The following is a 24597-nucleotide window of genomic DNA, read 5'->3' on the forward strand; positions in this document are numbered from 1 at the left end:
CAACGCCGCCACAACAGCGAGAGTCCACCGACGACCCCTCCAAGGCTAGTCATACCTGCAGAGAGAAAAGTATGTTCATGATGCCACTCGCATGTCTGCACGGTAAATATGAAGCTACAGCCAGCAGCTGGTTAGCTTAGCTTAGCATTAAGAGTGTAAACGGGGTTCAAACAATTAGCTTGGCAGCCTCTGTGACTGTGAAGTAAGGCCAAAAACTGCAGTTCCTTGAATAGCCACCTGAGGCTGGCTGCAGAACGAGCCAATCTCCATAAGCCCCCATGTTAAAATGTCTAATTTCAAAGCACTGATGTGCAGTAATGCATTACTGTAATCCGATTACTTTTTTCAAGTAAAGTAAGGGAGTACAATTGCAAAAACAGTAATTAGATTACTGTTACTTTCCCGCAAGCAGGCTGCGTTACTAAACTGTGATTTTGTTTGTGAGAGCGCCTCATGACGATGGAACATGTAGCGTGGGAGAGAGCAGGACCATGCAACGTTTAATATTCGGAAGTACTGATATTACTTTGAGTTTGACTCGGTAAAAAGTGACAAAAGCATTGGCGTCCGCTGTACACAAAACTTTTATCTACAGCGAAAAATTCCACCTTAAATCTGAGCAAGCACCTAGCAAGCTGGCACAGGAATGTGAGACTCACTGAGAAACCCCCAGATCCCCCCACTGACATGACCGCTGCGGCTACCACATCCAATTCCACCGGGCAAACCTCCAACGGCCCCTCTGCTGCTAAACAGGTGAAAACAGACTTAAGAGGACTTAGTGCCGCTGAATGGAAGAAGCTTGTCAATGGCTACATTGTCGAGGACATACTGCCGTTCAGGCTGTGCATCATGTTTCTGAAAAGTAAAGTAATTATTAAAGTAACTAATTACTTTACTATACATATACTGGTATATATACACACACTACCTGTTGATTGGACCTATCTCCTGTGTTTGCACTGTTCTGGTCACGTGGGGGGAGTTTGCGGCTGGTGGCGCCGGTCCGGGACGAGTTCTGCATCTCCATCACGGACGGACTCGGGGTGCAAAACTCACGGAAACAGCGCTTGAAGTTCTCATCCAGGTAGCCATAAAGAACCGGGTTCAGGCTACTGCAGGGGGCAAAAAACAAAGTCACAGTTTAAAAACTAGAAAATCAGCTTCACTGTTTATATACAACACAACATGGGTTTGAAAACTACAAGTCAAATTAAGTTATTGCATAAAAATGTGTACCAACAAATGTAAATTATCAAAAAGTCAATACCATTTGTTCTTATCTATTAAACACACCTTACCTCTGATAATAAGTATCCTGTTATATGCACTTAACCCAGCTTTCCACCTACAGTGGCACCAATTAAGTTGAGATAAATACTTATTGTGTGCAAATGCAGGAAGACTAATAGTTTAGTTTTTGTTTGAGGCTACTGCCGTCCGGGTGCGCACCTGTTGGTGTAGCCCAGGGCGATGCAGAAGTGCCAGGTGATAGTCTGCAGCGTGGAGGTGGGGATGTTGATCAAAGCTGTGATGATGACGAAGATGTGGATAGGCGTCCAGCATACGATGAAGACGGCAACCACCACTAGGACCATGCGGGTGATCCGGCGCAGATTTCTGTCCTTCTCCTGTGCATGTGTTAACGAAAATAGGTGGTTAAGTGGGAGTAAAGAGGAAGAAGTACAAAGAGGAAAGTGGGTGAGTCAGCGGTAGGGTGGATAATAATTAGAGGAAGGAGAGAGAAGAGTTGTTGATAAAAGAGGGGAAGAAAGGTGGAGGTGAAAGGGTTAAAGAAAACGAACTAGAGAAAGTGTAAGAGAGGATGAGAGACGGTGGGGAGAAAATGGTTCGAGGGAGGATGAGAGGCAGCATGACAAGAAATGGGATAATGGAAGGAAGAAAAGTGATTACGAGAAGTGCAGCAATAGCTGGAGAGCCATGAGTGGGAACAAATCTTTTTTTTTCATATTTCATTTCTATCTACTATAATAGAACCTCTTTCCAAAGTGTTTTGCAGCCAGTGTTTGGTAAAAAAGAAATGTCCTCAAATACTAAATGTAAATTATTGTTGTTTGGTCATTTCCCCATCTACTGCAATTAATTAAAACTAAGTCATAACCTCAGGCTTAAATGGATTTTCCGTAATTGTTTTCTCTTGAGAGCAATGAGTGCACCGCATTTGCATGCATGCTCTGGGGGCAGCCTTCTATTTTGCTTCATTATTCTGAGAGATAAAAATGAATTGGTCATTCAATAAATAGAGACGGCTGAGCAGTTGGTAGACCTAAACGTTTGAAATTTCACAAAACGCTCACTAATACTTGAATTCTAAAATTCTCATTTAGATCTAATTAAAAGCCGTTGGCACAAAATGAAAATTCCTAACCTGGGAGCCAGACAGCATGCGCACACTCTTGAGCCGCAGGATCATGAGGCCGTAGCAGACGGTGATGATGAGGACGGGCATGATGAAGGCAAAGATAAACACGCAGATCTTCAGCAGGGTGTCCCAGTACCAGGAGGGATGGGGGAAAATTAACTTGCAGTCAACAATGCTGGAGGCTGTACGGGGTGAAGAGGCACAAGTGCACACAGATGTGTTAACAGAGACACTATTTTCACTTTACGTCTTGTCTAGTTGTACACAATGTTATTAAAAGCAGCCTCCTGTAAAGTGAAGCTAATGAGGACCTGCCAAAAACTGCACTTTCTCAAACGTCCACTTGAAGCTGGCTACAGAACAAATCAGTCTCCATAAGTCCCCATGTTAAAATGTCCAACTTCACAGCAGAAATAAACATGTTTACAGTCTGGTACAAAAAAAAACAGTTTTGGTCTATAGCTAATTTCCCCGTTCATGACATCTGTACTTTTGTACTTTTGTATTTTGAGCTTCAAAACCTACAGGTGATGTCACACATGCCAGTCTTTATACTGTCAGTGGCTGCAACTGATGATTATTTTTATTTCTGCACAGACTGTTATTTCTCTGATTAACTGATCAATTGTTTAATCTATAAAATGTCAGTAAATATTGAAAATATGATGTCTGGCAGACAGTCCCAAACAGAGAAAAGCAACAAATCTTCACATTAAAGAAGCAGCTAAACCCTTTGGGGGCTGTGTTAAGATATAAACACAATATTAACATATTATGAGCAAACTGTTGCTTAATATTTACACATCCATCAGACAAGAGCTTGATTGATATCTGAGGGAAATCAAACCCCATCATTTCACAGTGACAATTTGTTTCAGGATTGATGTTTTTTCTGTATTCTTCATCTGTCCTTAAGAGGATAATTCATCTAGTCATTTCATCTAAAACTGACTATTGTCTAGGCGCATATTATGCAATACATACTGCATTTGTGTACCATATAGTATATCACTGTTTTATCAACACAAGGGAGCTCTGTACTAGTCTTTATTTCTTATGCAGTACAAAAATGTTTATTTAGCTAACCGTGCAGAGATAAAATAAACCGAATGTGTCACTTTAAAACTACGTTTTATGGAGCTTTTTATTATTTTCCCTCCTCCAAACAGAGCACGATCACACTTCAGTAATTTCAGTGGCAGTTTTCTCTCCATTACCACTGCAATTACAGACACCATGTCACAGAAGCCTGTCTTTGCAGGTAGCTCCTTCCCTATGCAGATGGTTATATTAGTCACCAGCCAGGCATATAGCATTAAAAAGTTCTTTTGTGCAATTACACAGAACAGCCCTGACAACTCTTCTGGGTTTTTTTCCTTTATGGAGTCTGCCCAAGAACGTAATTGCTCTTTAAAGCTGGAATGAAGAGAATGAACCGAATGCATTTTCTTGCTGTTTTGTGCTTGTATTTATTCTCAGAGTCTTCTACCAATGACTAAGACATAAATTAGTGCGTTCCACAGCCTTTTCAGTTCAGCCATGTCATTCCTCCTTTACAGTTGGATGCTACTCTTTGATGTAATTTCTCTCTCTGTTCAGTTCTTTTCTGTAGAATACAACAAAATATTTTACTATAAAAATGTTATAATTTCTAGGACAGCTTAACAATAACTATTTTTTTGTGGTTGTCATATGTGCTTCCACAGAACATTTGTAGCATTGTAGGAATTATGGTGCACCTGTGTGCATGAGCTTACGTGTGACAACAGTGGAGGCCATGAACATGACAGGAAGTCCAATGGCCGAGGACAGAATCCAGTTGCACACGTTGACAATCTTGGCGTTATGCGGTGTTCTGAAGTCCAGCGCTTTCACTGGGTGACACACAGCGACGTAGCGGTCGATGCTCATGGTGGTGAGCGTAAAAATCGAGGTGAACATGTTGTAGTAGTCGATAGACATCACCATCTTGCACAGCACGTCCCCAAAAGGCCAGGTGCCCATCAGGTAGTTGACGCTCTGGAATGGTAGCGTGCTGGTGACCAAGGCGTCGGCCAGAGCAAGGTTGAAGATGTAGATGTTGGTGGCGGTCTTCATTTTAGTGTATCTGCAGAGAAAACATAGGTTTATTAAGACCACAGGCTCATGGGCACAGACATGTAACGGACCGCCAATGTCATAATTGCATCATTTGTAGTTGTTTTGTCTCTGTTTGTAGCCCCTCTGTGTCTCTTTGTAGCCTTTTGTGTCTGTTCTAGTCTTTGTAGCCATTTCAAGACACTTCTAATTGTAGTTATTTTGAATCTTTTTGTTGTTACTACGAGTTTCTTTGTGGTTTGAAATGTTTTATGTTATGATCTTCAAATGAAAGTCTGCTTTCAGGGCTCATTTCATGGGTCGAGCCTCTCCTCTAATTCCAACAATCTAGTCATATTACGATAAATACCACTTCCTGCAAATTGTGTGCTTAATTGAAATGGCATTTTAAAACCGTCATCCTTGCCTCTTTGGCACATAATGGGATTTTGATAGTTATTATTATCTGAATTTCTCAGATTTACTGAGGGGTTAATTCTCCTTTGAGGGATCACAAAATCCTGTTACTCTTTAAGCTAAATAACCAATTACACAACCCCACTGATTTACCTGAAAAATGTATTGTCACATAAATGAAAACAGCTCATGAGCTAAGAAAGAGCTGAGCTCACTGAGCGTTCATATGGAAATAAAAGCACAATTACTTACCATTGTTTTTTTTGTGTATTTCATTCTACTGTATGTAATTAACATCCCAACGTATTGTTTACCATTTAGGATTAGGCCCAGCTTTCTAATCCAAATTGGAAACATGAAGGAACACAAACATTTTCTTTTTGAGAATTAGAGAAATACTAAATAAAAAGGCGACAGTCAATAGAAAGGTCCACTTTCCACCATATGTACAAAGAACCAAAGGGACACAGAAGTCAATACTCAGGTAAGTCTGCAGTAGCTTTTCTCATCTGAATGATGGATGATTAAAGGACTTCAAGGACAGTCCTTTCCGACTAAAATGTCCTTTTTAATCGCGATGGTAGAACATTGGGCAAAGAAGAGAGGTAGTTTAAAGTCTACAGGGCATAGTGGACTGTTTACTGATAAAAGAACAAAGAGTGTGGATCCATTAGCCAAGAGGACGGAGCACTGATGAATGAAATGGCTCAAATGTTTAAAGCTGTTGTCAACAAAGAAATATACAGTGCAATCGGGCGAATGAGGTGGAACTGGATCATGTCACAAACATCTGAAATGGTTTATCTTGTACGTCATAGCCTGTAGCCTCAAAGACCCACATGAAATATGTAAGAAATAACAATCATAATCCAATTATTCTTAAAATGAACAAACATTTCTAGGCAACATCTAGTGTTCAGGAGAAAAAATTTACCAAAAATGTAGAAATATGGATTAAAAAGGAGTTAAAAGTTCAGCTACAGCCTGCAGCTGGAGAACACCCACTCTTTTGACAAGTGAGAGTAAAGTAATCAAGCTGCGTTTGTTTTTCATAATGTTCAATGTGAGGAGGGTTTCTACTGCTGAGTCCCGCAATAAGGTCAATGTGCCTGTGAGGTATTATAGAGCCTCACGGGGTGGCACACCACAGGAAAGAGCTAATCAAACCAAATGATGAAGCTTTAATGAATGCTATCCAGGAATTAGATTCTGCCCAGGAAAGGCACCACTTGTCATTCTTCTATCTGTCCATTAAATATGAAGCTATAACCAGGAGAAAGCCTGGAAACAGCCTGCGTCTCTCAAATGTCAACAAATTACACTTAACAGCTAATCTAAAATTCATTATTTAGCACATTATATCTCAAGTGTAGAAGTGACACAAAAAAAAGTGACCTCTTGGACTATTACTCGACTCTGAGCAGTTGCCGGGCAACCAGCAGAGACCCCAGGAAGTTACTGATTGTGGCCAAGAAACAGTCTGACACATAAGCCCTCCATAAAACTGTGAATTTACACTTGATACAACAACATGTGCATTCAAGAGCTTTAGAGGTGCTGCTGACTGTATAGCTTTTTATTGAACGCTCAGATATGAGAGCGGTATCAGTCATCCCCGCCGTGTTGTTATTGAGTTCATCTGGATACAAAACGTGATAATGATGCATTACACCCTCTGGTCTTCGTTTTATTAAACCCCAAGTGTCATTCTACCTAGGAGGTAATTTACTTGTTGTTATGTTCTAGCACTCGCCTCAATAATCCCAAATCCTCTTAACAACCAGCGATGACAGTTAGTTCATTAAATTCTGATTAACTTTTAACACTGACAGCTAAGTGTGTTTGTTGTTTCAGCCTTTATTTGCACGGGGACCAACGAGACATCTTGAGATGAAGTGAAAGCTGTCACCGTACACCGAGTATGTTGCCGGAGCTGCGGGTTATTTTCTGACAGCCCCTAATTGACTTTGTGACTGTCGTTAACATGGCTGCAGATGATAGCTTGTGTTTCTCCAGTGTGTTGTATGTCTGAGGTTTATGTATGAACACCATAGCGGGCAGGGAAGAATGGCCTCAGCTCATTTAAAGAATGACTAATTTATACTTTGTCCTTGAGGTTTTGTCACTCTGGTTACCCATTCATTTATCCATGTGTTCTGATTGGATAACATTTCAAGGTTTCTTTGCAGCTATTATCACCTGATGTACTTCGAAACTGTGGGAACATTTATTGTTTTGTTTTTTTTGGTGCCGTTTCACACATGTGCAGTCTACATTATGTCCATGTCCGTATACCTAACCACAAATAGCTGTTCAGGAGGATATACCTGTGGAAAATAGGTTTCTCTGACTCCCTGACCTGATTATGTAAACCGTATTTAAACATCCAGTGTGTCAGCATATAGCAGAAATGTATTATAATGCATAACTATGTTTTATTTTCTCACATATGATCACCTGAAAATAAGAATTGTTATGTTTTGTCACTTTAAAATGAACCTTTTACAACCGCAGACGCCAAACTATTGGCCACAATGGTTTTTCCTTTACGTGACAAACCCGCCAGCAGGTTTTTCATCACATTTAAAACACTCTCTATGAGCGTCGTATAGCTAATATGACTATTTTGTTATATTAAATGACAACATAAGAGTTACAAGATAGATATGAGCTGAGAAAATGTAATGCATTATTATTACATAAAGTATCAAATGAATTTCACTGCCAGCAGCAATCATATCACTCATAAAGCGGATACAGATCTACTGCGGGTTGTTTCTCATTTTGGAATAAAACTTTGAAAAAAGAAAACTGAAGCTCTGTTTGTGTTACATAAACAGAAGATAAGAACACTGGCGCATTATATGTCAATAAACAGACAAGCAAATATTACTACAAATATTCAGGATATTATTGTCAGGGAAGGAGGCTGACAGTGAAGTAAATCGTTCCTGTGATTACAGAGCAGTCATGAACAGAAATTGTTTGATCCGCCTTTAAAATGCCTTGATTTGGCCTTTTCCTGAACTAAGGAGGTACAGAGGCGGCAGATAGATGTGCAGTAATGGACCTTAAAATCATCCAAAACACTTGTCAGTGAAATCATGTATTATTCATAGCCTTCCATCTATGCATTAGCTGTGGTTCCCACCTGTGGGAGCAAGGCCTCCTCCTTCCTCCTGTTTCTCATCTGTCTTTATTTCTCCTTAAATGAGAAAAAAACCTGATTTGATAATGAAGGGAAATTATCCCTGACATCATACTGCTGATTTACAAACTCATCACGTGCTCCCAGTCGAAAGAGAGACGAACATTATCCCCATCTCACAAGGCTGTTTTCCTGGGATGCATTATTCAAACATCCAACTCATTTGACACACTCTGTGTCAGTACAGTCCTAATTTTCTAAATATAATGACATAAAAATGCTCCTAAATGGGTGGGGCAGTTGAGAATTGGTTGTTTTAATATGCACAACAGAGCTTAATGTGGTAATTTTGGCAAATTTGTTGTTATGATAAAATATTTTGGTTTTACTCGTACTGACTGAAGACCCCAAATAATCATCTACACACACACTGTATGACAAATTATTGAAAGGAAATTACAATTACCTCTAGCCTGGCTCCCTAATGAGCTTTATCTGTTGTTGAAACAGTAATGTGGATGCAGAAAAACCATTTTACTGATTATTATTCCGCTGAATTATATTTATTTATTTGCTTGTTTTGTGCCCCTGTGATGTTGATCAGAATAAAAAAAAAATCAGTGGCAACACATTAAGACTTAGAAGTAGAGGATAGATAGAATATTCAGGAAATGTCAGAGAAAGACCAACTAGGATTTATTGTCTGCTAACCAAGAACTGTCTGTACAAAATGTCATGAAAATCCATCCTAAGATATTTCAGTCTAGACCAGCACTACTGTCCTTAGAGCTGTGCCCATCCATCATGTAAAATAAGATGGATGGACAGCATGGATGTGTACTTCAATGGGTGTATTTCTTACAGTTTCAATAGCGATTATATACATATATACTTATAATTATATCGGCCAATGAATGCTCACTGGACGGATTATTTCTGGCCGGCAATAATGTCGAAGCTCTGTTTCCTTCTGAGACCGTGACTGGCATGAACACACGTGGGACAACCAGGCAGGAGAGAAAATGCATTCTGTCCGCACAGCATGTGTACGATTCATGAAACGGCATGGTGCCATTGAAATGTGCCTGAATGTTAATTTGTTGATAACTGTTTTCACATGTGAGGAGCGTGCTTCGCCGTGGCAACAACTCTGAAAAAGGCAGAGGAGAATCTAAAGACAGGTGTGACTATGCCGACACGACGCGGTAATATCCGTGAAAGTGGACGTGTTGTAACATTCTTTGGCTTTAATGTTTCTGTGTGGATGTAGAGCTCATATTTAATGGGGGAGCAACAGAAACCTTTGATCTCTTTGTGGTAAAATATTACATCATCTACGCACTGCAGAATACACATAACACGTTATGTGTCGAGTTGTTTTGATCGTACATTTGTCCTGTGTGCATATGTTCTCATGAGCTGATGCTGTCTAATGGGCACAAAAACAGGCAGTGAATGTTACCTCCACTCTGGTATAATTTCAGCGCCACAGTCGTGTTGAGTTGTTGAATCTTGATAGATAAAAAGAATTCAGTTTCGTTTGATTTAGCAGCAGAGAGATAGAACATAAAACAACAAGGAGCTGAAGCTATTAATTTGTGTGAAGTGAGACATAAAAATACAAAAAAATTTAACTCGAGTGAGGATTTATTGCATCTAACAGCTAATTCCCCTGATCATTGACTCAAGTAAACATTTCCTCTGAGTATTTGCTGCATGGTGTCGTGTTTAATGTCAAAATCATAATTCTGAAATGCTAAAAGATTAGATTAAGAGACAGATATCTCGGCTGGACATTCAAACCCACCCTGTGAGCCCTAGTATGAACTTTGTGTATCTTAGAAACAAGCCTGTAGTGACTCAATGGTCTCACCATATTTCAACAAATGTCAAGTGGAAACCTACACACTTGTGTTTGACAGTTTGGAACAGAAGCTGATTAATTTTCATGGCTGTTGCTACACAGAAAGCTAAACATAGTTCATCATCAGCCGGCGAAGCTGGACAGTAACTGTGGAGCCTTGTGTATGATTCATGGGCTACTGCTGGGTGCGGATAAACCATTAAAGTCCTGGTTGCAGAGACAGGGGGCTGCTCATGTGAGCAGACATCTGTATGCCTTTGGCTCTGACCATTTACACTATCCATGCACTCTGTGATGATGGATGGGGTGCACACGGTGTGACTGTGTGCATGTCTGACTGCTGGGCATGTGTTTCTGTGGCAGGCAGTCACAGGATGTGAAGATCTGCCTGTGCGTTCACCACATGTAGATTTATGTTGTAAAGATAGAAGACATCGATATAAATACATAATATCATGATATAGTACTTTGGAAAAATCAATTTACCAATCGTATATATCCATGAAAAAGTCAGCTTTCCCTACAATCACCCAGAGACATTAAAGTTCCAGTGTGTAAAATATGGGAGCAATATATTTTCATCCGTGTATAATCACCTGAAAATAATCATTATGTTTTTGTTACCTTGAATGATTCTTTCATATCTAAAATGCTGCAGGTCCTCTTCTGTTTTGTTTCTACAGTAGCCCAGAACAAACAAACTAAACACTGGCTCTAGATAGGACTTTTTGTGTTTCTTGCATTTTTCACGACCAGCCAAGATGTTACTATGTCCTAGGGTTGCAAAGGGGTGGAACATTTCTGGTAAATTTCCAGAAACTTTCCATGGGAAGTTGAGCTGGGGAATTGGGGAAAAATTACAAATCAGATACTTTTTCATAGGAATTATGGACATTTATGGGAATTAACTGGAAATTTGGGGTAATTTAGTAATTGAGGGTAACCTAGCATCATGATAAGATTTAAGATCTAGTATCTAATTATCTGCTGGCTAGAAAAGTTTTGCAACCCTAGTCCTTAATATGTCATGATTTTGGACTTCTTGTTTAGCATTTCCTGTTTTATCCTTTGTTGTGTTTGATTATCTGCTTCACCAGTATTTTTTCATCTGTCCCTGATTAGTGTGAAGTGTCGGAAATTGCTCCGATACTGCCAGAAATGCTGCCATCGGTATCGGCGACTTACTGAGTGTAATATATATATATATATATATATAGTATATATATTATATATATATATATATAATATATTCCTAGATTTATTTGTCAATTGCATTTGAACTACTGTTTTTTAATACATTTTAAAATACATTTTCTATATTTATTCATGTTTTACAAAGGGTTTAACCAGAGCCAGGCCTTACCACAATGATAATCATATCACAGTCATTCTGGTGTAGTATGATATTTTTTTATAACATACTGGTGTCGGATCGGTACTCGCTATCGACCGATACCCACAGCACAAGTATCGGAATCGGTATTGGGAGGGAAATAATGGTATTGGAACATCTCTAGAGAGTAACCAGCATCACATAGTTTCCTGTGTCTTGTTGTCCTATCTTTACTTGTGTATTTAGCCCCCGTGTTCCTCTGTGTCATTGTCAGGCCGTCTGTATTTGTTCCCCGGTTGTGTTTGGACTTTTTTTGGATTGATGTATTTAGTTTGTTTTTGCATTCTCAGCTGCCTTTTTGTTATTTTGTGTTCAACCTCAACCTTTACGTCTGCTTTTGGGTTCACTTCCTCAAGTACACCATGAAATTAAAGGTATATTTATTATGGTACACACCGTATGGAAACATCTAGACGTGGGCGCTTTGCAAGCTTATATAGCTTATGTAGTTTTACTGCCTGCCCCTTGTGTATGTACTATGTAAGTGACTCTAAGGCTGAGGTGCTCATTGTAGGGGAAAAGTCATTAGCATTTATCCTCTGGGGACCATGATTGATTGTGTCCCCAGAGGACACAACCAATGTATGTGATAGATCTAAATGTTACACTGGACAAATAAGATGTTAAATCAATGAAAAGTCAGGGGTTCATCAAGGTTATTACAATTCAGGGGAGTTTTAGCCATAGAAAATGAGTGTTTAGAAGACATGCAAGTGTAAGGACAATGCAGAAGTCGATCATGCTACAGGAGTGGTTTGAAAAGATTGTTTGACATCTTGATACCTTTTATGTTTCACCTTGAATCTGAGTCATCTTTGGGATCTGTTGTGTCTGCTGTAAATCCTAGCTGACGACAGCCGCCCTCCTCTGAGAAGAAGCAAAGTACAAACGTGTGTGACACTCACACCGTTTGGCTCTCAAGAGGATCATTCATGTTTATTTCAATGTGATAATAAAAACGTACAACTTACTTAAAGGTACATTAAGTAATTTATGCTTCATTTAACATTTGATGTGGTAAATTGCTCGATAAAATATGCATTACAGCTACCATGAGTGATTCATCTGAAGTGGAGCCAGAAGTGGAGACGTGTGAAGTGAGAAGTGTTAAGGTCAGGCATTAAGTATATGGAAGATGCTTAAAAGCTGTGAAAAGCACAACAATAGCACGTAATTGTCTCGCACCCTAGACTTGGGCTGGCAAAGGCTTAAAAAAAATACCAGGAGGCATTAAAGACGATAAATGATGTCTACATTACAGCGGATACTTACTGCTTTATTACTATTAATATGTTTGCAAATCATATTTCCCTTGTGGCGCAAGCCAAATGGAATCAATCACTGTATTTTTAACTCTCTTGGAAATCATTTCAGGAAATGGTCATTAGACAGGCACAGCTTGGAATATACTGCAAATACCAATATAGCCTTAAACATTGGTGATTGGACCCACCCACACTGTCAGTGGCCGTGGTGGACAGATTGAGACTTGACACTGATATAAAGGCCCTTAGGGATATTCTGCATGTATTACAATGAAGGAACAATAACAGCTTGGGGCAACAAAAAGGAACACTTGAATAACAATCAGCTGAAAAGAGAAACATGAGTTAATATGCAGAATGGATTAAAGCAGCATGTTTTTTTAATCTGCCCTGAATCAATGAGACAGTTACATAGTGAAGGTTTGCTAGATTAAATACCCACTTCGGATACAGCTTCATGTTTTTTGAATGAAGCTGTACAGATGTGTCTGATCAGTCAGGAAACTGCAACCTACAGCATTTTTTTTTTTTTTTTACACCTGGAAGTAAATCCACTTTTTCCACAGCAGCCATTTTGACATGAAATAGTAGGGTAAACACAGGTGTTACCAAAGATACTAATTAAAGTCCTGTTCCGTTCAGTATCATTGCAAACACCTGTGTTTACCCTACTATTTCATGTCAAAATGGCTGCTGTGGAAAAAGGTCTATTTCGTCACTTGTTCCTCAGATTGAAACGCAGGTTTTTCTTAATTCCTGAGTTTCTTGAAAGAGAAAAAAAAACAGCGTTTTGTTGCCCTCATGTTTAAAATGATCTCTATTCTATTCAGGATTCTTGGAACCACACTCTAGCAGACCAGCCATTTTTTATTGGAAAAATTGTAACCAACGATGCGTCATCAATGGAAGGTACACTGTGCACAGCAACGTGATCTGACACAGCCACTTCAGGCCAAGAAAAATCTTCTATTTTTTTGGTTCCTGCTGAGGACCAACTTCTGAATCTAATTATTTCTGGTCCAAAAGCTTCAAAATTCGCTGCACAAACTGGAACAGAATCAGTTCCGTGTTAGTGGAAAAGGCTTTGAAAGTTTCAAGTCTGTTTCACCTTTAACCAACAGACTGTGGTCAGAAACACGCTTCGCATCTGTAACTACACAGTACTTGCACTGCAGCAAGGAGAGAACTTAACCAACTGGATGTCACCAAATTAAGATTTTTGAAAAGCTCCTGTTCTTTCTCTGATATATCTGGAGACGGATGATCCAAATAAGAAAACATGCGTCATCTCTAATCTCTCCATCTTTATGCTGAGTATGTTGGACTCAGTTTATAGCTCACTACGTAACATCTAGTGGAGGTTCATGTTAACTTTGCAAGGCAGCTGGACAAAATCATGCGAAAATCTATCTTGCCTAGCTTCAAACTAGACGTTTGTGTGTGAGCACTGTGATTACTGACCAATCAGTGTCCTATGAGGTACTACTGGCAGGTGCGGTATAAACTATTGCCGTGGTTTAACTCTAGGTGTGTGTGTGTGTGTGTGTGTGTGTGTGTGTGTGTGTAACAAAAATGGCAGCAGCTGCTGCACAGGTTGGCAAAGATGCTGCTAGGACTAATTATATCAAAACTGGTGAGTATGCATTCACTGAGAGGCTTTCCTGATGGGAAAAATGTTACATGGTCGGTTGATTTAATTGGTTGAAATTGGCCTGTGATAGATGAGGGTTCATCCAATCATCTAGCCTGCATTTTTTTGTGCCTGGTATTTAGAAATAATTAGGAAGCATTCCAGAGAGATCATGATAAGTGACTGATAATGAGTTCTCATCACAGTCTGAAATCCAGCTTCTGCAGAGAGAGATTTGTCGCTTTTCAGTCATCTTCCACGTTGGAGCTAATCATTTCATTAAACACATTAACTTTTCATTGACGTGGGATAACATTGTTACTACCTTGAACATTTGGCAACCACAAAAACAGGCACATAGCAGAAGGACGTGTGTGTAAAGTCATTGAGAGCGTAGCCAAGCACACCTGCGACATGTGCCAGGGCTGGCTGAAGTGGAGCAAAAACAGGGAGTGGTGTGGTGATTAATTATTATCCTCTCAGCCAAAAAATACTAAAGAGACAAGCAAAGTGGTAACATATTGGTGATGCTGGTTCATCCTCTCTTACATTGTGTCTTTTAACCTCAACAGAGAAAGCAAGCAGGCAAACAGAGAGATAAAAACAGACATCAGACAAATCCAATGATAAAACAGATAAAAACAACAGAGGAGTGAGAGTGTTTGTTCGTATATTTATATGACATGTATGTGTGAAGTCTACCAGTGTACCCGTCATCCTTGACAACACACATTTCCTGAGCTGTGACTCGCATACGCACTGAGACACAAATGTGTGAACACAGAGAAACACACAAACTGTGTGTGCAGAAAACAGCTGGCCCGTCAGCCAGAGACGGATGGCCAGTGTTGTGACAGATGTGCTGCTGTACAAGCTGAGAGTCGATTTCAAGGAGCTCGGAGTGATGCGTTCATACTCTCCAACACACATCGTTATGAGTCATGTATGTAGTCTATATAGACCACTTCTACTGACATACCGATCATACCGAAGATGTTTGAGAGGGTTTTCAAAAGAGGCTTTGCACACACACGCGTCAATCTGCATCAAACATACTTGCCAGTATAGGGAGTGCGAAGCCAGTAAGCAAGTAAGCCTCTTGCATAGCCTATTTACACACACTACAAGCACATAAACCAAGTCCAGACAGGTCCAGGCATTACAGGCTGGTCAGGGTGCCTGATAGGAAGGAGGGAGGTGGGATCTCAGGGTGGAGAAAATGAGCCTCAGCACCATGTGAAGCATCGTGATAGCGACAAGAGGTTGCTGGCAATTCCATATTGTACTAATATCTCACCTGAAGTCCACAGGTCTTGAAAAAAATCAGGCTGCCATGTGTAGCCAATGCATTGGACATTAGGCAAAAATATAGCCTGGTGTCTCAGGTCTGGTTCAGTGGTGTCTGGTCTTAAAACCAAACAAACCATGTCTGTGCTGAATACGTAGATTTCCCTTATGTAACATAATAGGTTCTGCATAAACATACACTTTGATTGTCACAGATGGAGGCTGCATGAGAACTGAAGAGAAGAAATCAACCATATTGTACCTGAACATGATACAAATCTCTCCTTTATACATCCCGGCACGTAAACTGTTGCAAGGTGGTGAGAACTTCAACTCCTCTTGGTGTTCTTTACAGATCCACCATGTGCTCGCTGGCGGAAACATTTAATCAAACATTTGCATCAATCGGCAATGGGTGGTAACATATTGGAATACTCCTGATTAGCCTGACTGGAATTGACGCAAGGACATCCATAACCATGGACACCGAAAGACAAACTGCAGTAGGGTGGCAACTCAGTAGATGTACTATTGATCCACAGTAGCTGTAAAAGGTGTAACACACTCCTCTCCTACCCAAATGAAATAGATGATGGGAAATGTCTGGTAATTGACACAAATCATCTTTCAGACACCGACACGATTCTCCGTGCCATGATCTAATTAAAGAAAACATCTGCGCATGGATATTTGTGTTTTGTGACCAATTGTTTGTTTTGTAATCTGTAGACATATTTTTCCTCAACTCTGAGTGCAGCAGCAGAGTTGAGGAAGCAGGCTGAGTCTGGATTGCCTGTTTCAAATTTCATGTTCCTAAACGTTGATTGTCATATTCATCCTGATACCATTGAAATGAATTGAAACCAAGGACGAAATCCAAAGAAAACATTGAAAAAAAAAACCCTATTAACTGAAGATAACTAGTTCTTAACAAATGGTTGCAGTGCTGAACTGTCCTTCACGCTTTGAGATATTTTTAAGATAGAGAAAATAAAGACCGGTAATTGAATATTTTGGAACACATTTTTTCATCTCACAATGAAGGCCCACAACAATCCAAACTTACCTTGTTGAGATGCTTGAAATTAGTTTACAGAACACTTGACAATGACACAAATTGCATCCGCCTCATGTTCAACAACCGCTGTTTTGTGTTCTGTTCATGGGTTTGACGAACATTGGCCACTGCATTGTGAGTCACTCCTACAATAGTTTTTCCATCTAGGAAAAAAGAACAAACCTATATCCTTGATGGAGCAAAGAATTGCATTCGATAAACACAACTGTTGTACACAGCAGTGAAAAGATTCGGCACCCTGTCAAGCTGAAATGAAAGGCAAAACGCCTCAGATGATGTCAGCAGTTGACCTTTGCTTGCTTTGTTTGCTCATCCTTGGTACTTTTCAACAATGAGCCATTCTTGTTGAAAATTGTTTTTTGCAAAGATGGGAAAAAAAAGGGCATACGCAAGGCCTCATAGAGTTATAAGTAGGGGGCGTAACAGCCTTGTCACATAGATTTTGAGACCAAATCTATCATAACGGCTGGTGCTTTGAAAATGCCAGTCTTGATCAAGAAAGACATGTTTAACAGTACCTGTCATGAGGCATAAAGGGCAGCATTAGGATGAGTGAGTTGAGTCACTTTGTAATTGACAGATGGACAAAAGAGCCGAGAGCTTCCATCAATCATCGTGTAGAAAAAAAAGAATCGAAATCTGTCTTTTCTTCCCTTCCTCTTCAATTAATCAACAGTCTCAGTGCATAACTGTGACTATCACTACATTACTCATTCATTTCCCTCGTGATCTCCACAGTCAAAGTCTGTCAAATTCAGAAGGTTTTACAACCTTATGCAGATGGTCATGAATGAGCGATCTTCCTTCTTTCTCTTTGTCTTTCTTCCTTTTGCTGAGCTAAACAGTGCACCCCCTGTCTAAATCTCCAGCAGCTTCCAGAAGAAGCTCATTACACACACACACACACACACACACACACACACACACACACACACACACACACACACACACACAGGAAGGAGATGCTAATTGCCTCTCTGCAGTCACTACTCAGAATTGTCTCCCTAACAAGAAATTAGAGTCTGTACCACCCTGTTTTCTGCAAATACGCATCTTAGCTCGAGCAGCGTCACTGATTTATTGTTGCCGGTTGGCCGAAGTCAGGCCCTGATTACATTTTTGTGACTCATTTTGTGCCAGGTGAGTTTGTCAGTAGCAAACAAAGTAATTGCAGCGTAAAATCTACAGGCGAGTGGTAATTATTGAGCTGCCCAACCACTGAGATTGGTTAACAGGAATCAAGGACATAGTACATACGATTGGCACTGCACAACTGTTGCAAAAGGTCAGAGAGAGCGAGGTCTTAAATTTACATGCTGTGATGAAGTAAACGAAGGACGTGGTGAGTATTACGTGAGTATACGTGACACACAAACTCACAAGGATAAATTCAATGCACAGGTAGGAGTTTCACAGTTGCAGGAAGGTCAGTTATTCTTCACATCTCTTTTCTGTAATACCTGGAAAATATAAATATAACTCTATATGCTGCACCTATCACGCATGAGGATGCTCATGACTACACATGAAAGGTACCTACACTTTTCAAGCAACTGGGATCAGAAGACTTCAAAGAGAGGATTTGAAATGAAGTCAGCGATTCCCATAGCTGATTTATACAGGAAAAAAATAAACACTATGCACACCAAGTGAGTAATTTGCGTTAATGAGATGAGAAGCAGTCTGTTTCATCTCACATATCTCACCACCTGGTAACTATAGTCTATAATCAGCCAAGACAGACAACAATCCTGGAAATTTAAATGCAGTACCTCTGAAAAAGTCTATACTGCCTGTAGGATTGTCCTTTGATCTGTAATCATTCCTCCTCTCCACACCGGCTTTGATAAGAGACACATCTCTTATTGAAGCTGAAGCTAATCTGAGGCTTCGGCTGTCAGTCCCTCCATACCTTCTTCTCTCCTACAGGACATCATCTCGGTGCATCCTTTTCTCATCACTTGCAATAAACCCGTCTAAACAATCTATATTGCCGTGGTCCTTGTTAGTGAAAGTACGCATTTCCATCTTGTGTTTTCTTGCTTGAAGGTAATTAAGTACAAACTCAGCTGAGCTTCATTTATGTGTGAATGCATGAGGATTTTTTTGTCCCATCACTTACACTGAAATTACTTTAGGAAGCAGCCATTGTGGACTGAAGAACCAATTACAGCGATCAATACCCTCTCAGTGTACATATGGGTATGTCACTATTGTTTAAGACGGACTTGAAATAATGTGAGCCTAGCCATAAATTCACAAAGGCTCTGATCTCTTTGGATCTTTTGCAATAAATACAAGCACTGAAATTGATTTTTCTCTCTGTGAAAGGCTTTGTTGGCCACGCATTAACCGCGGGTTAGTTGTTTGAAACTCAGACTGAGACTATTTGTCACGTCCGGCAGCGGGACCTAGAAGAAACCCATTAGAGAAAAACATTACTGAGAATCTGTGGCATTCAGTCTTGAGAACCAGACTGTGTTGACTCTCATCATAACATCATATTTCAAGTGTTCAAACTCACACAGAAACAGCAGGGATGTTCAGGAGTTGTTCTGACATCAGAGAGCCAGGGTGAAGAAGACACAGAATAACATACGGTCAGGTTTGTTGTCCAGCACAAACTTAGCAGCAGTCAGGCTCATGAATATGACCAACCATGTATAGCTGCTGGATGTGGGATGATCGAGGCAGAGGTTTGGGGTGATGCTGGCGGGAGTCGTTTTGCACTCGCCCATGCTCTAAACGCCTCTCAGTGTTGCCATGGTAACAGGAAGCACTCTCCACTGGTGGCACACTCATTGCGGAAACCAAGCGGTTCTCTGTTCAACCGCAATTGATTTTTTCCGATTGAGCGTGCAGGTCTCTAGTTGTGTTTGTTTGCTCACCTGAAGTTCGCAGATGTGGACAGACGAGCAGAAGAAAGCGGAGATAAAGAGTGAGGGAGAACGTTTTATGGCTTTGAGGTTATCATTACTCAGACGGTGAGGAGGCGGAGGGGGGGGGGGGCATTTCTCAATGTTCTCAGGCAAAAATTACATTCAAGGCCGTGATTGTAAAGCGGAGAAGGAGAGTTCAAGACACTTCCATTTAGAAGTAAATGTCCACTGTGTCATTAGCTAAATGGCTGCTCGCTCTTAGTCGGCTGACGGAGAGAGAAAAGACCAAAAGACGAGCAGAGTGAAAGCAAAAGACAAAGAGGCTGATGAATGTTAATGACCGTGATGGATCCAGCTTCTCAGAGGAGTGAGACACATCTGTTACCTTCCTCCCAATTCCCTGAAAGTCTCATTAGACGATCTCAAAGAACTTGCACAACACAAAACTTTTCCACGCTCACAACCATGCCTGCACACAACAGACACACTCCTGTTTCAGTGCTGATGCCCATTTCATTATCACAGAGAGACGGCATGGGGGACGGATATGTCGTCTTAAATCTGTTCACAGAGAACGGCCAAGGATGAGCGAGCTGAACCTCAAAGTAATGCCCTTCACATCTATCATCAGCTTTGCCGACAAACAACTTTGGAATACATAATGCCGGCTTGTAAACCAACTCATACATCATGAGCGCTCTTGAACGAATGCCAGACAGCTGCAGAACGTAGTTCCCCTTGTTAAAAAGACGCTTGGTCATAACTTCAAAAGATGAGTTCACTTCTGTTTTCCCGGTGCTCTCCCTTCGTTTTCTACGTCATTTTGTTGCTATGGTGCCAAGGCCAGTGGAGGAAGAAATGAAATAATCTTTACTCGTTATTTTGTTTGTTTTTGTGAACTTTTTTACCTTTTAAGTATTTTAAATCACGTGGAAAGTCGTAATAAATGTGTACACAAGGGAAATAAAACAAAGGTCATAAATCAGAAGCTGCAGGTGTTTTTGAGGGCCGCAGGAGAGCAGAGCGCCGTGTCCAGAGAGGTCAGACAACTTCATTATAGTTCAGAGTTAAGAGTCTGGTTATAAGTGGAAGAGAGGAGCTGAGTGGACTGGTCATAGTGGGGCTAAGGCTCGGAGGACTGGTTATAGTGGGAGAGGGGACTGGTTATAGTGGAACTGAGAGGCTGGGTGGACTGGTTATATTGGGACAGAGAGGCTGGGTGGACTGGTTATAGTGGGAGAGTGGACTGGTTATAGTGGGAGAGAGAGGCTGAGTGGACTGGTTATAGTGGGAGAGAGAGGCTGAGTGAACTGGTTATAGTGGGAGAGTGGACTGGTTATTGTGGGAGAGAGAGGCTGAGTGGACTGGTTATAGTGGGAGAGTGGACTGGTTATAGTGGGAGAGAGAGGCTGAGTGGACTGGTTATATTGGGACAGAGAGGCTGGGTGGACTGGTTATAGTGGGAGAGTGGACTGGTTATTGTGGGAGAGAGAGGCTGTGTGGACTGGTTATAGTGGGAGAGAGAGAGGCTGAGTGGACTGGTTATAGTGGGAGAGGGGACTGGTTATAGTGGGAGAAAGAGGCTGAGTGGACTGGTTATATTGGGACAGAGAGGCTGAGTGGACTGGTTATAGTGGGAGAGAGATACTCAGTTTTAAGAACGAATCGGCAGAAAAAATGACTCGAGCAGATCATGGAAGAATTCACAGACTGATGTTTAAACGGACGATAAACTTTGGTCTAACTCGCGATGATTATTTGCGTCGCCTAGCAACATAGCACTGTACAGACTTTGTGTTGTCTATACAACTCTGTGTTTTCTGCCCTGATGATGATTTATTCATTTCAATCGAAGCAGCATTGTTTGACTCGCTGCATGGTTCACACCTCTCTGTATTCATTGTCGAGGCTGAGTGGACATTTTGCATTTAGAATTAATAATAAGTTATTATAATTAGTTCATCTGTCTGTCTAAAAAGCAATTTATTGTCAGACTAAACATATAGTCTCTGAAGCGTGGTTCACACTTTGATGTTTTCCCACTCGACTGTTCATTGACATGTTGATCCTAACCCTACTTTTTGTTTTACTTCTGTAAAATATTCTAGTACTCTTCCCATCTCCTAGGGGCTATTTGGGGAAGCACTCCGACTCAAGAGGGTGATGTGTGCAGTCTAGCAAATGAGCATTCGCTTCATGCTGCATCTGTCCTGGAAACAGCAGGCAGACGGGGACAATTAAAGGTAAAACACTATATAACATATTATATAGCAGCAACAGAAAAGTAAATAATAATTGATCTAATGAAGTGGTGTTTCAAAGCAATTTGTGCAACAGCAAGTCCTCCACTCTGCCACTCCTCACTGATTCTCAGTGAAGTGGGTAATCATCACAACACGGAAAAACCTTTATCTCCGTTCTCCTCAACTTCAACTTCCTCACCGCTCACCATCAATCTTTCTCACCTCAACTCGTGTCCAACTCCTCCGGCGCTCTATCTGCTTCACCAATCTAGTGAGGTTTATTACCTGAGAGAGCCTCATCTGGAATGACGTAGCATCGGACGGGGACTGTCAGATTTTATGCGTGATTAAAGCCAGGACAGGAAAGTGAAATCTACCTGAGTGGGCTGATGTCACTTTTACACAGTGGCTGATTTTGGATGTAACAAAGATGTCTTTATGTTCTTATTAAAAATCAATATCAGTGTTTGATCATCTGTGTGAGGCTTTAGAACCAGTTAATACTCTTAACACTGACTTATTTCCTTTGCAATAAATCTATGCAGGAGTTCGGAAAGAGTCTTGCCTCAAGTCGCCTTGAAATGTTTCATTGGTGCACTGCTCATCATGTTGTGTTATCCTTGACTCCTCGTGACAGGTGATTAAAGAGGATAAAAGCTCTTCCTGTGATGAAACGCTGAAAGTCAGCTATTTGTTTGAAACAGAGATTCAAATATAAATTAATGAGATGTCGCATGTTAGCCGATTTAAGGAGGGCAAGCAGTGGAAGACATACTGGAACATGTACTTTATAATGCTGGTATCATCAGTTTTAGATACCAAGACATCTCTAGATAAAATATTGTATTGTTATACCATTTTTTGTGCTGCAGTTTAGGATAAAGCAGCACATAAATCTAACTTTCAGCAGGTCAGCTGCTTGTTTTTAGATTCCCAAATCTGGTCATGGCCTCCTGGTGAATTTTTCATTAAAACTTTGAATACACACATACAAATATACAAAAGAAAACAGATGGACAATGAAGCTACTGTGCAAGTGAGCACAGCAGCATCTGACAGGATTCATGATGCAATTCTGTTTAGTGTTCACATAGGAGTGATGTGAGAGAGAGAGAGAGAGAGAGAGAGAGAGATGCTGTCTTTACATATGTACAATATATATTAGCACTCTGTTGTCATGGATACTACTTGTTGCTGTGTAAAAAAAGAGGGAGCGACTTCTGGGCATCCCAGCTCGCTTTCTGCGCGCTGGAGCAACTTGCTGCTGAGGTTGGAGGCATTTTTACGCACGAACGGCATCTGAGCTTGCAGCGCTGTCAACACAGTATTCACATGTCCTCATAAACACACACACACATACACACACACACACACACACACACACACACACACACACACACACCTTTATGTTCAACATGGTTCATACAGCAACAGGTTGCTTTAGAGTTAAAGTGTAAAAGGCCTAATTCAGCGCAACACACCTGACACATCAGTGTTTTTGTGAGGACCTCCTTACCTGACGATGATGTACATGACAAGCACGTTTCCAACCAGCCCCACCACGCACACTATGGAGTACAGAGCGGTGATGACAATCGCTATGATAACCGGGTTGGCGTCGTCGTCCAGGCTGCCGGTCAGTCCGCGATTCCCGTCGCATCGCGCCTCCGTTAAGCTCGTGGTGTTGTTGCCGTCGGTGAAGTTCATACAGAAGCTCTTGTTGTTGTTGTAAAACACGGGGAGCTCGCTCCGGTAATCCGCGTCCGAGCCGTTGCTTGCGCTCTCCATGGTCCCCCCTCGCTCGCTCGGTAATGTGCGGTAGGTAGACTGTGCCGTGCCGTGCCGTGATGTGCTGTGCCAGTGCGCGCGTCTTTCGCCTCCACTCGGTGTCCCACTGGGTGCTTGTTTGTAGTCTGCTTGGAGAGGAGCGCTGCTTTTCAGGTGCAGGACGCACCGCCGGTAACGCGAGAGCTCTGCGTGTTGAAGAATGTGGCCGCGTGGGGTGTAGTGAGTGTACTGAAGAGCCTCGCGCGGCACAACGAGCTGCACGGACAGGAGAGACGGAGTGAAAATGAATTGGTTCACCCCCTTCCTTCCTTCCTTCCTTCCTTCCTTCCTTTCTTCTTTCCTCATTCCTCCCTTTCTGTCATTCCTAAAACTTTATTTGCCTCCTGACGACCTTTCTACCTCCCCTTCCTTCATCCATTCCCTTCTCTTCCTTCTTTCCTTCCTCTCATTACCTCTCTTTTTGCTCACCTTTGTTCATTCCTTCATTTCCTTCCTTTTCTCTTTCCCTTCCCTCATTTCTTTCTTGACTCTCTCCTTCGATCCTTCTTTCTTTCCTCTTTAGTTTCCTTACTCCCTTCTTCCATGTACTTGCACTTTATTTTTTTCTCCAGTTGCTCTTTCACTTTTCCTGCTTCCTTGATTCCTTGCTGGCTTTTACCCTTTTTTCTTTCTTTCCTTAATTGCTCCTTCCTTCTTTCCTATTTCCTCTCCTTCTGACATTCCCTCATTCTTTATTTACTTCTCCCCTTTGTTAATTCATTTCGTGTTCCTCTCCTTCTTCCCATCCTTTATAACTTTCTTCTCTTCCTTCATCCCTTCTTTCATGTACTTCTACATAATTTCTCTCTCTCTCATCCTTCCTGCCCTGTCTTCCTTTCTTTTTCCTTCCTGCCCTGTCTTCCTTCCTTCACCCCTATTTTTGCTTCTTCTTTGTTCATGCCTTCATTATTTCCTTCCTTTTCTCCTCTCATTCTCTCCTTTCTTTCTTGATCCTCTCTTCATTTTCTCTTCCATCCTTTCTTTGGTGTACAACACTGTTCTCTCATCTATGTTCATCCATTTTTTTCTTGCCTTCATTTTTTCTAACCTACCCTCCTTGTTTCCTACCTCGCGCCTGTGGTACATATACACAAACCCCCGACACTC

General features: G+C 41.1%; 1 protein-coding gene across 1 annotated transcript; it reads right to left on the reverse strand.

Moving 5' to 3' along the window:
* On the reverse strand, positions 1 to 23833 carry oprm1 (opioid receptor, mu 1). The gene is made up of 6 exons (XM_027272778.1): positions 23180 to 23833; positions 4141 to 4490; positions 2390 to 2565; positions 1453 to 1631; positions 932 to 1115; positions 1 to 55 (listed from the first exon to the last, which is right to left on the reverse strand). Exons 1-6 carry the CDS (start codon positions 23794 to 23796, stop codon positions 50 to 52), a joined length of 1512 nt encoding a protein of 503 aa, XP_027128579.1. The 5' UTR covers positions 23797 to 23833; the 3' UTR covers positions 1 to 49.
* Between the last annotated feature and the right edge of the window lie 764 nt (positions 23834 to 24597).

This window comes from Larimichthys crocea, chromosome III (assembly GCF_000972845.2).
Source record: "Larimichthys crocea isolate SSNF chromosome III, L_crocea_2.0, whole genome shotgun sequence".
NCBI classification, from domain to species: Eukaryota; Metazoa; Chordata; class Actinopteri; family Sciaenidae; genus Larimichthys; species Larimichthys crocea.

What these genes read in the sequence shown, in the direction of transcription:
- oprm1 (XM_027272778.1), bottom strand. Translation starts at nt 23,796, where the DNA reads ATGAGGAAAGAAGAAAGGAAGGAAGGAAGGAAGGAAGGAAGGAAGGGG. An exon ending in GGCCTCCACTGTTGTCACAC is followed by an intron (nt 2,566 to 4,140) that starts GTAAGCTCATGC and finishes CACCCCGTACAG; the next exon opens with CCTCCAGCATTGTTGACTGC. An exon ending in GCCCTGGGCTACACCAACAG is followed by an intron (nt 1,116 to 1,452) that starts GTGCGCACCCGG and finishes TGCCCCCTGCAG; the next exon opens with TAGCCTGAACCCGGTTCTTT.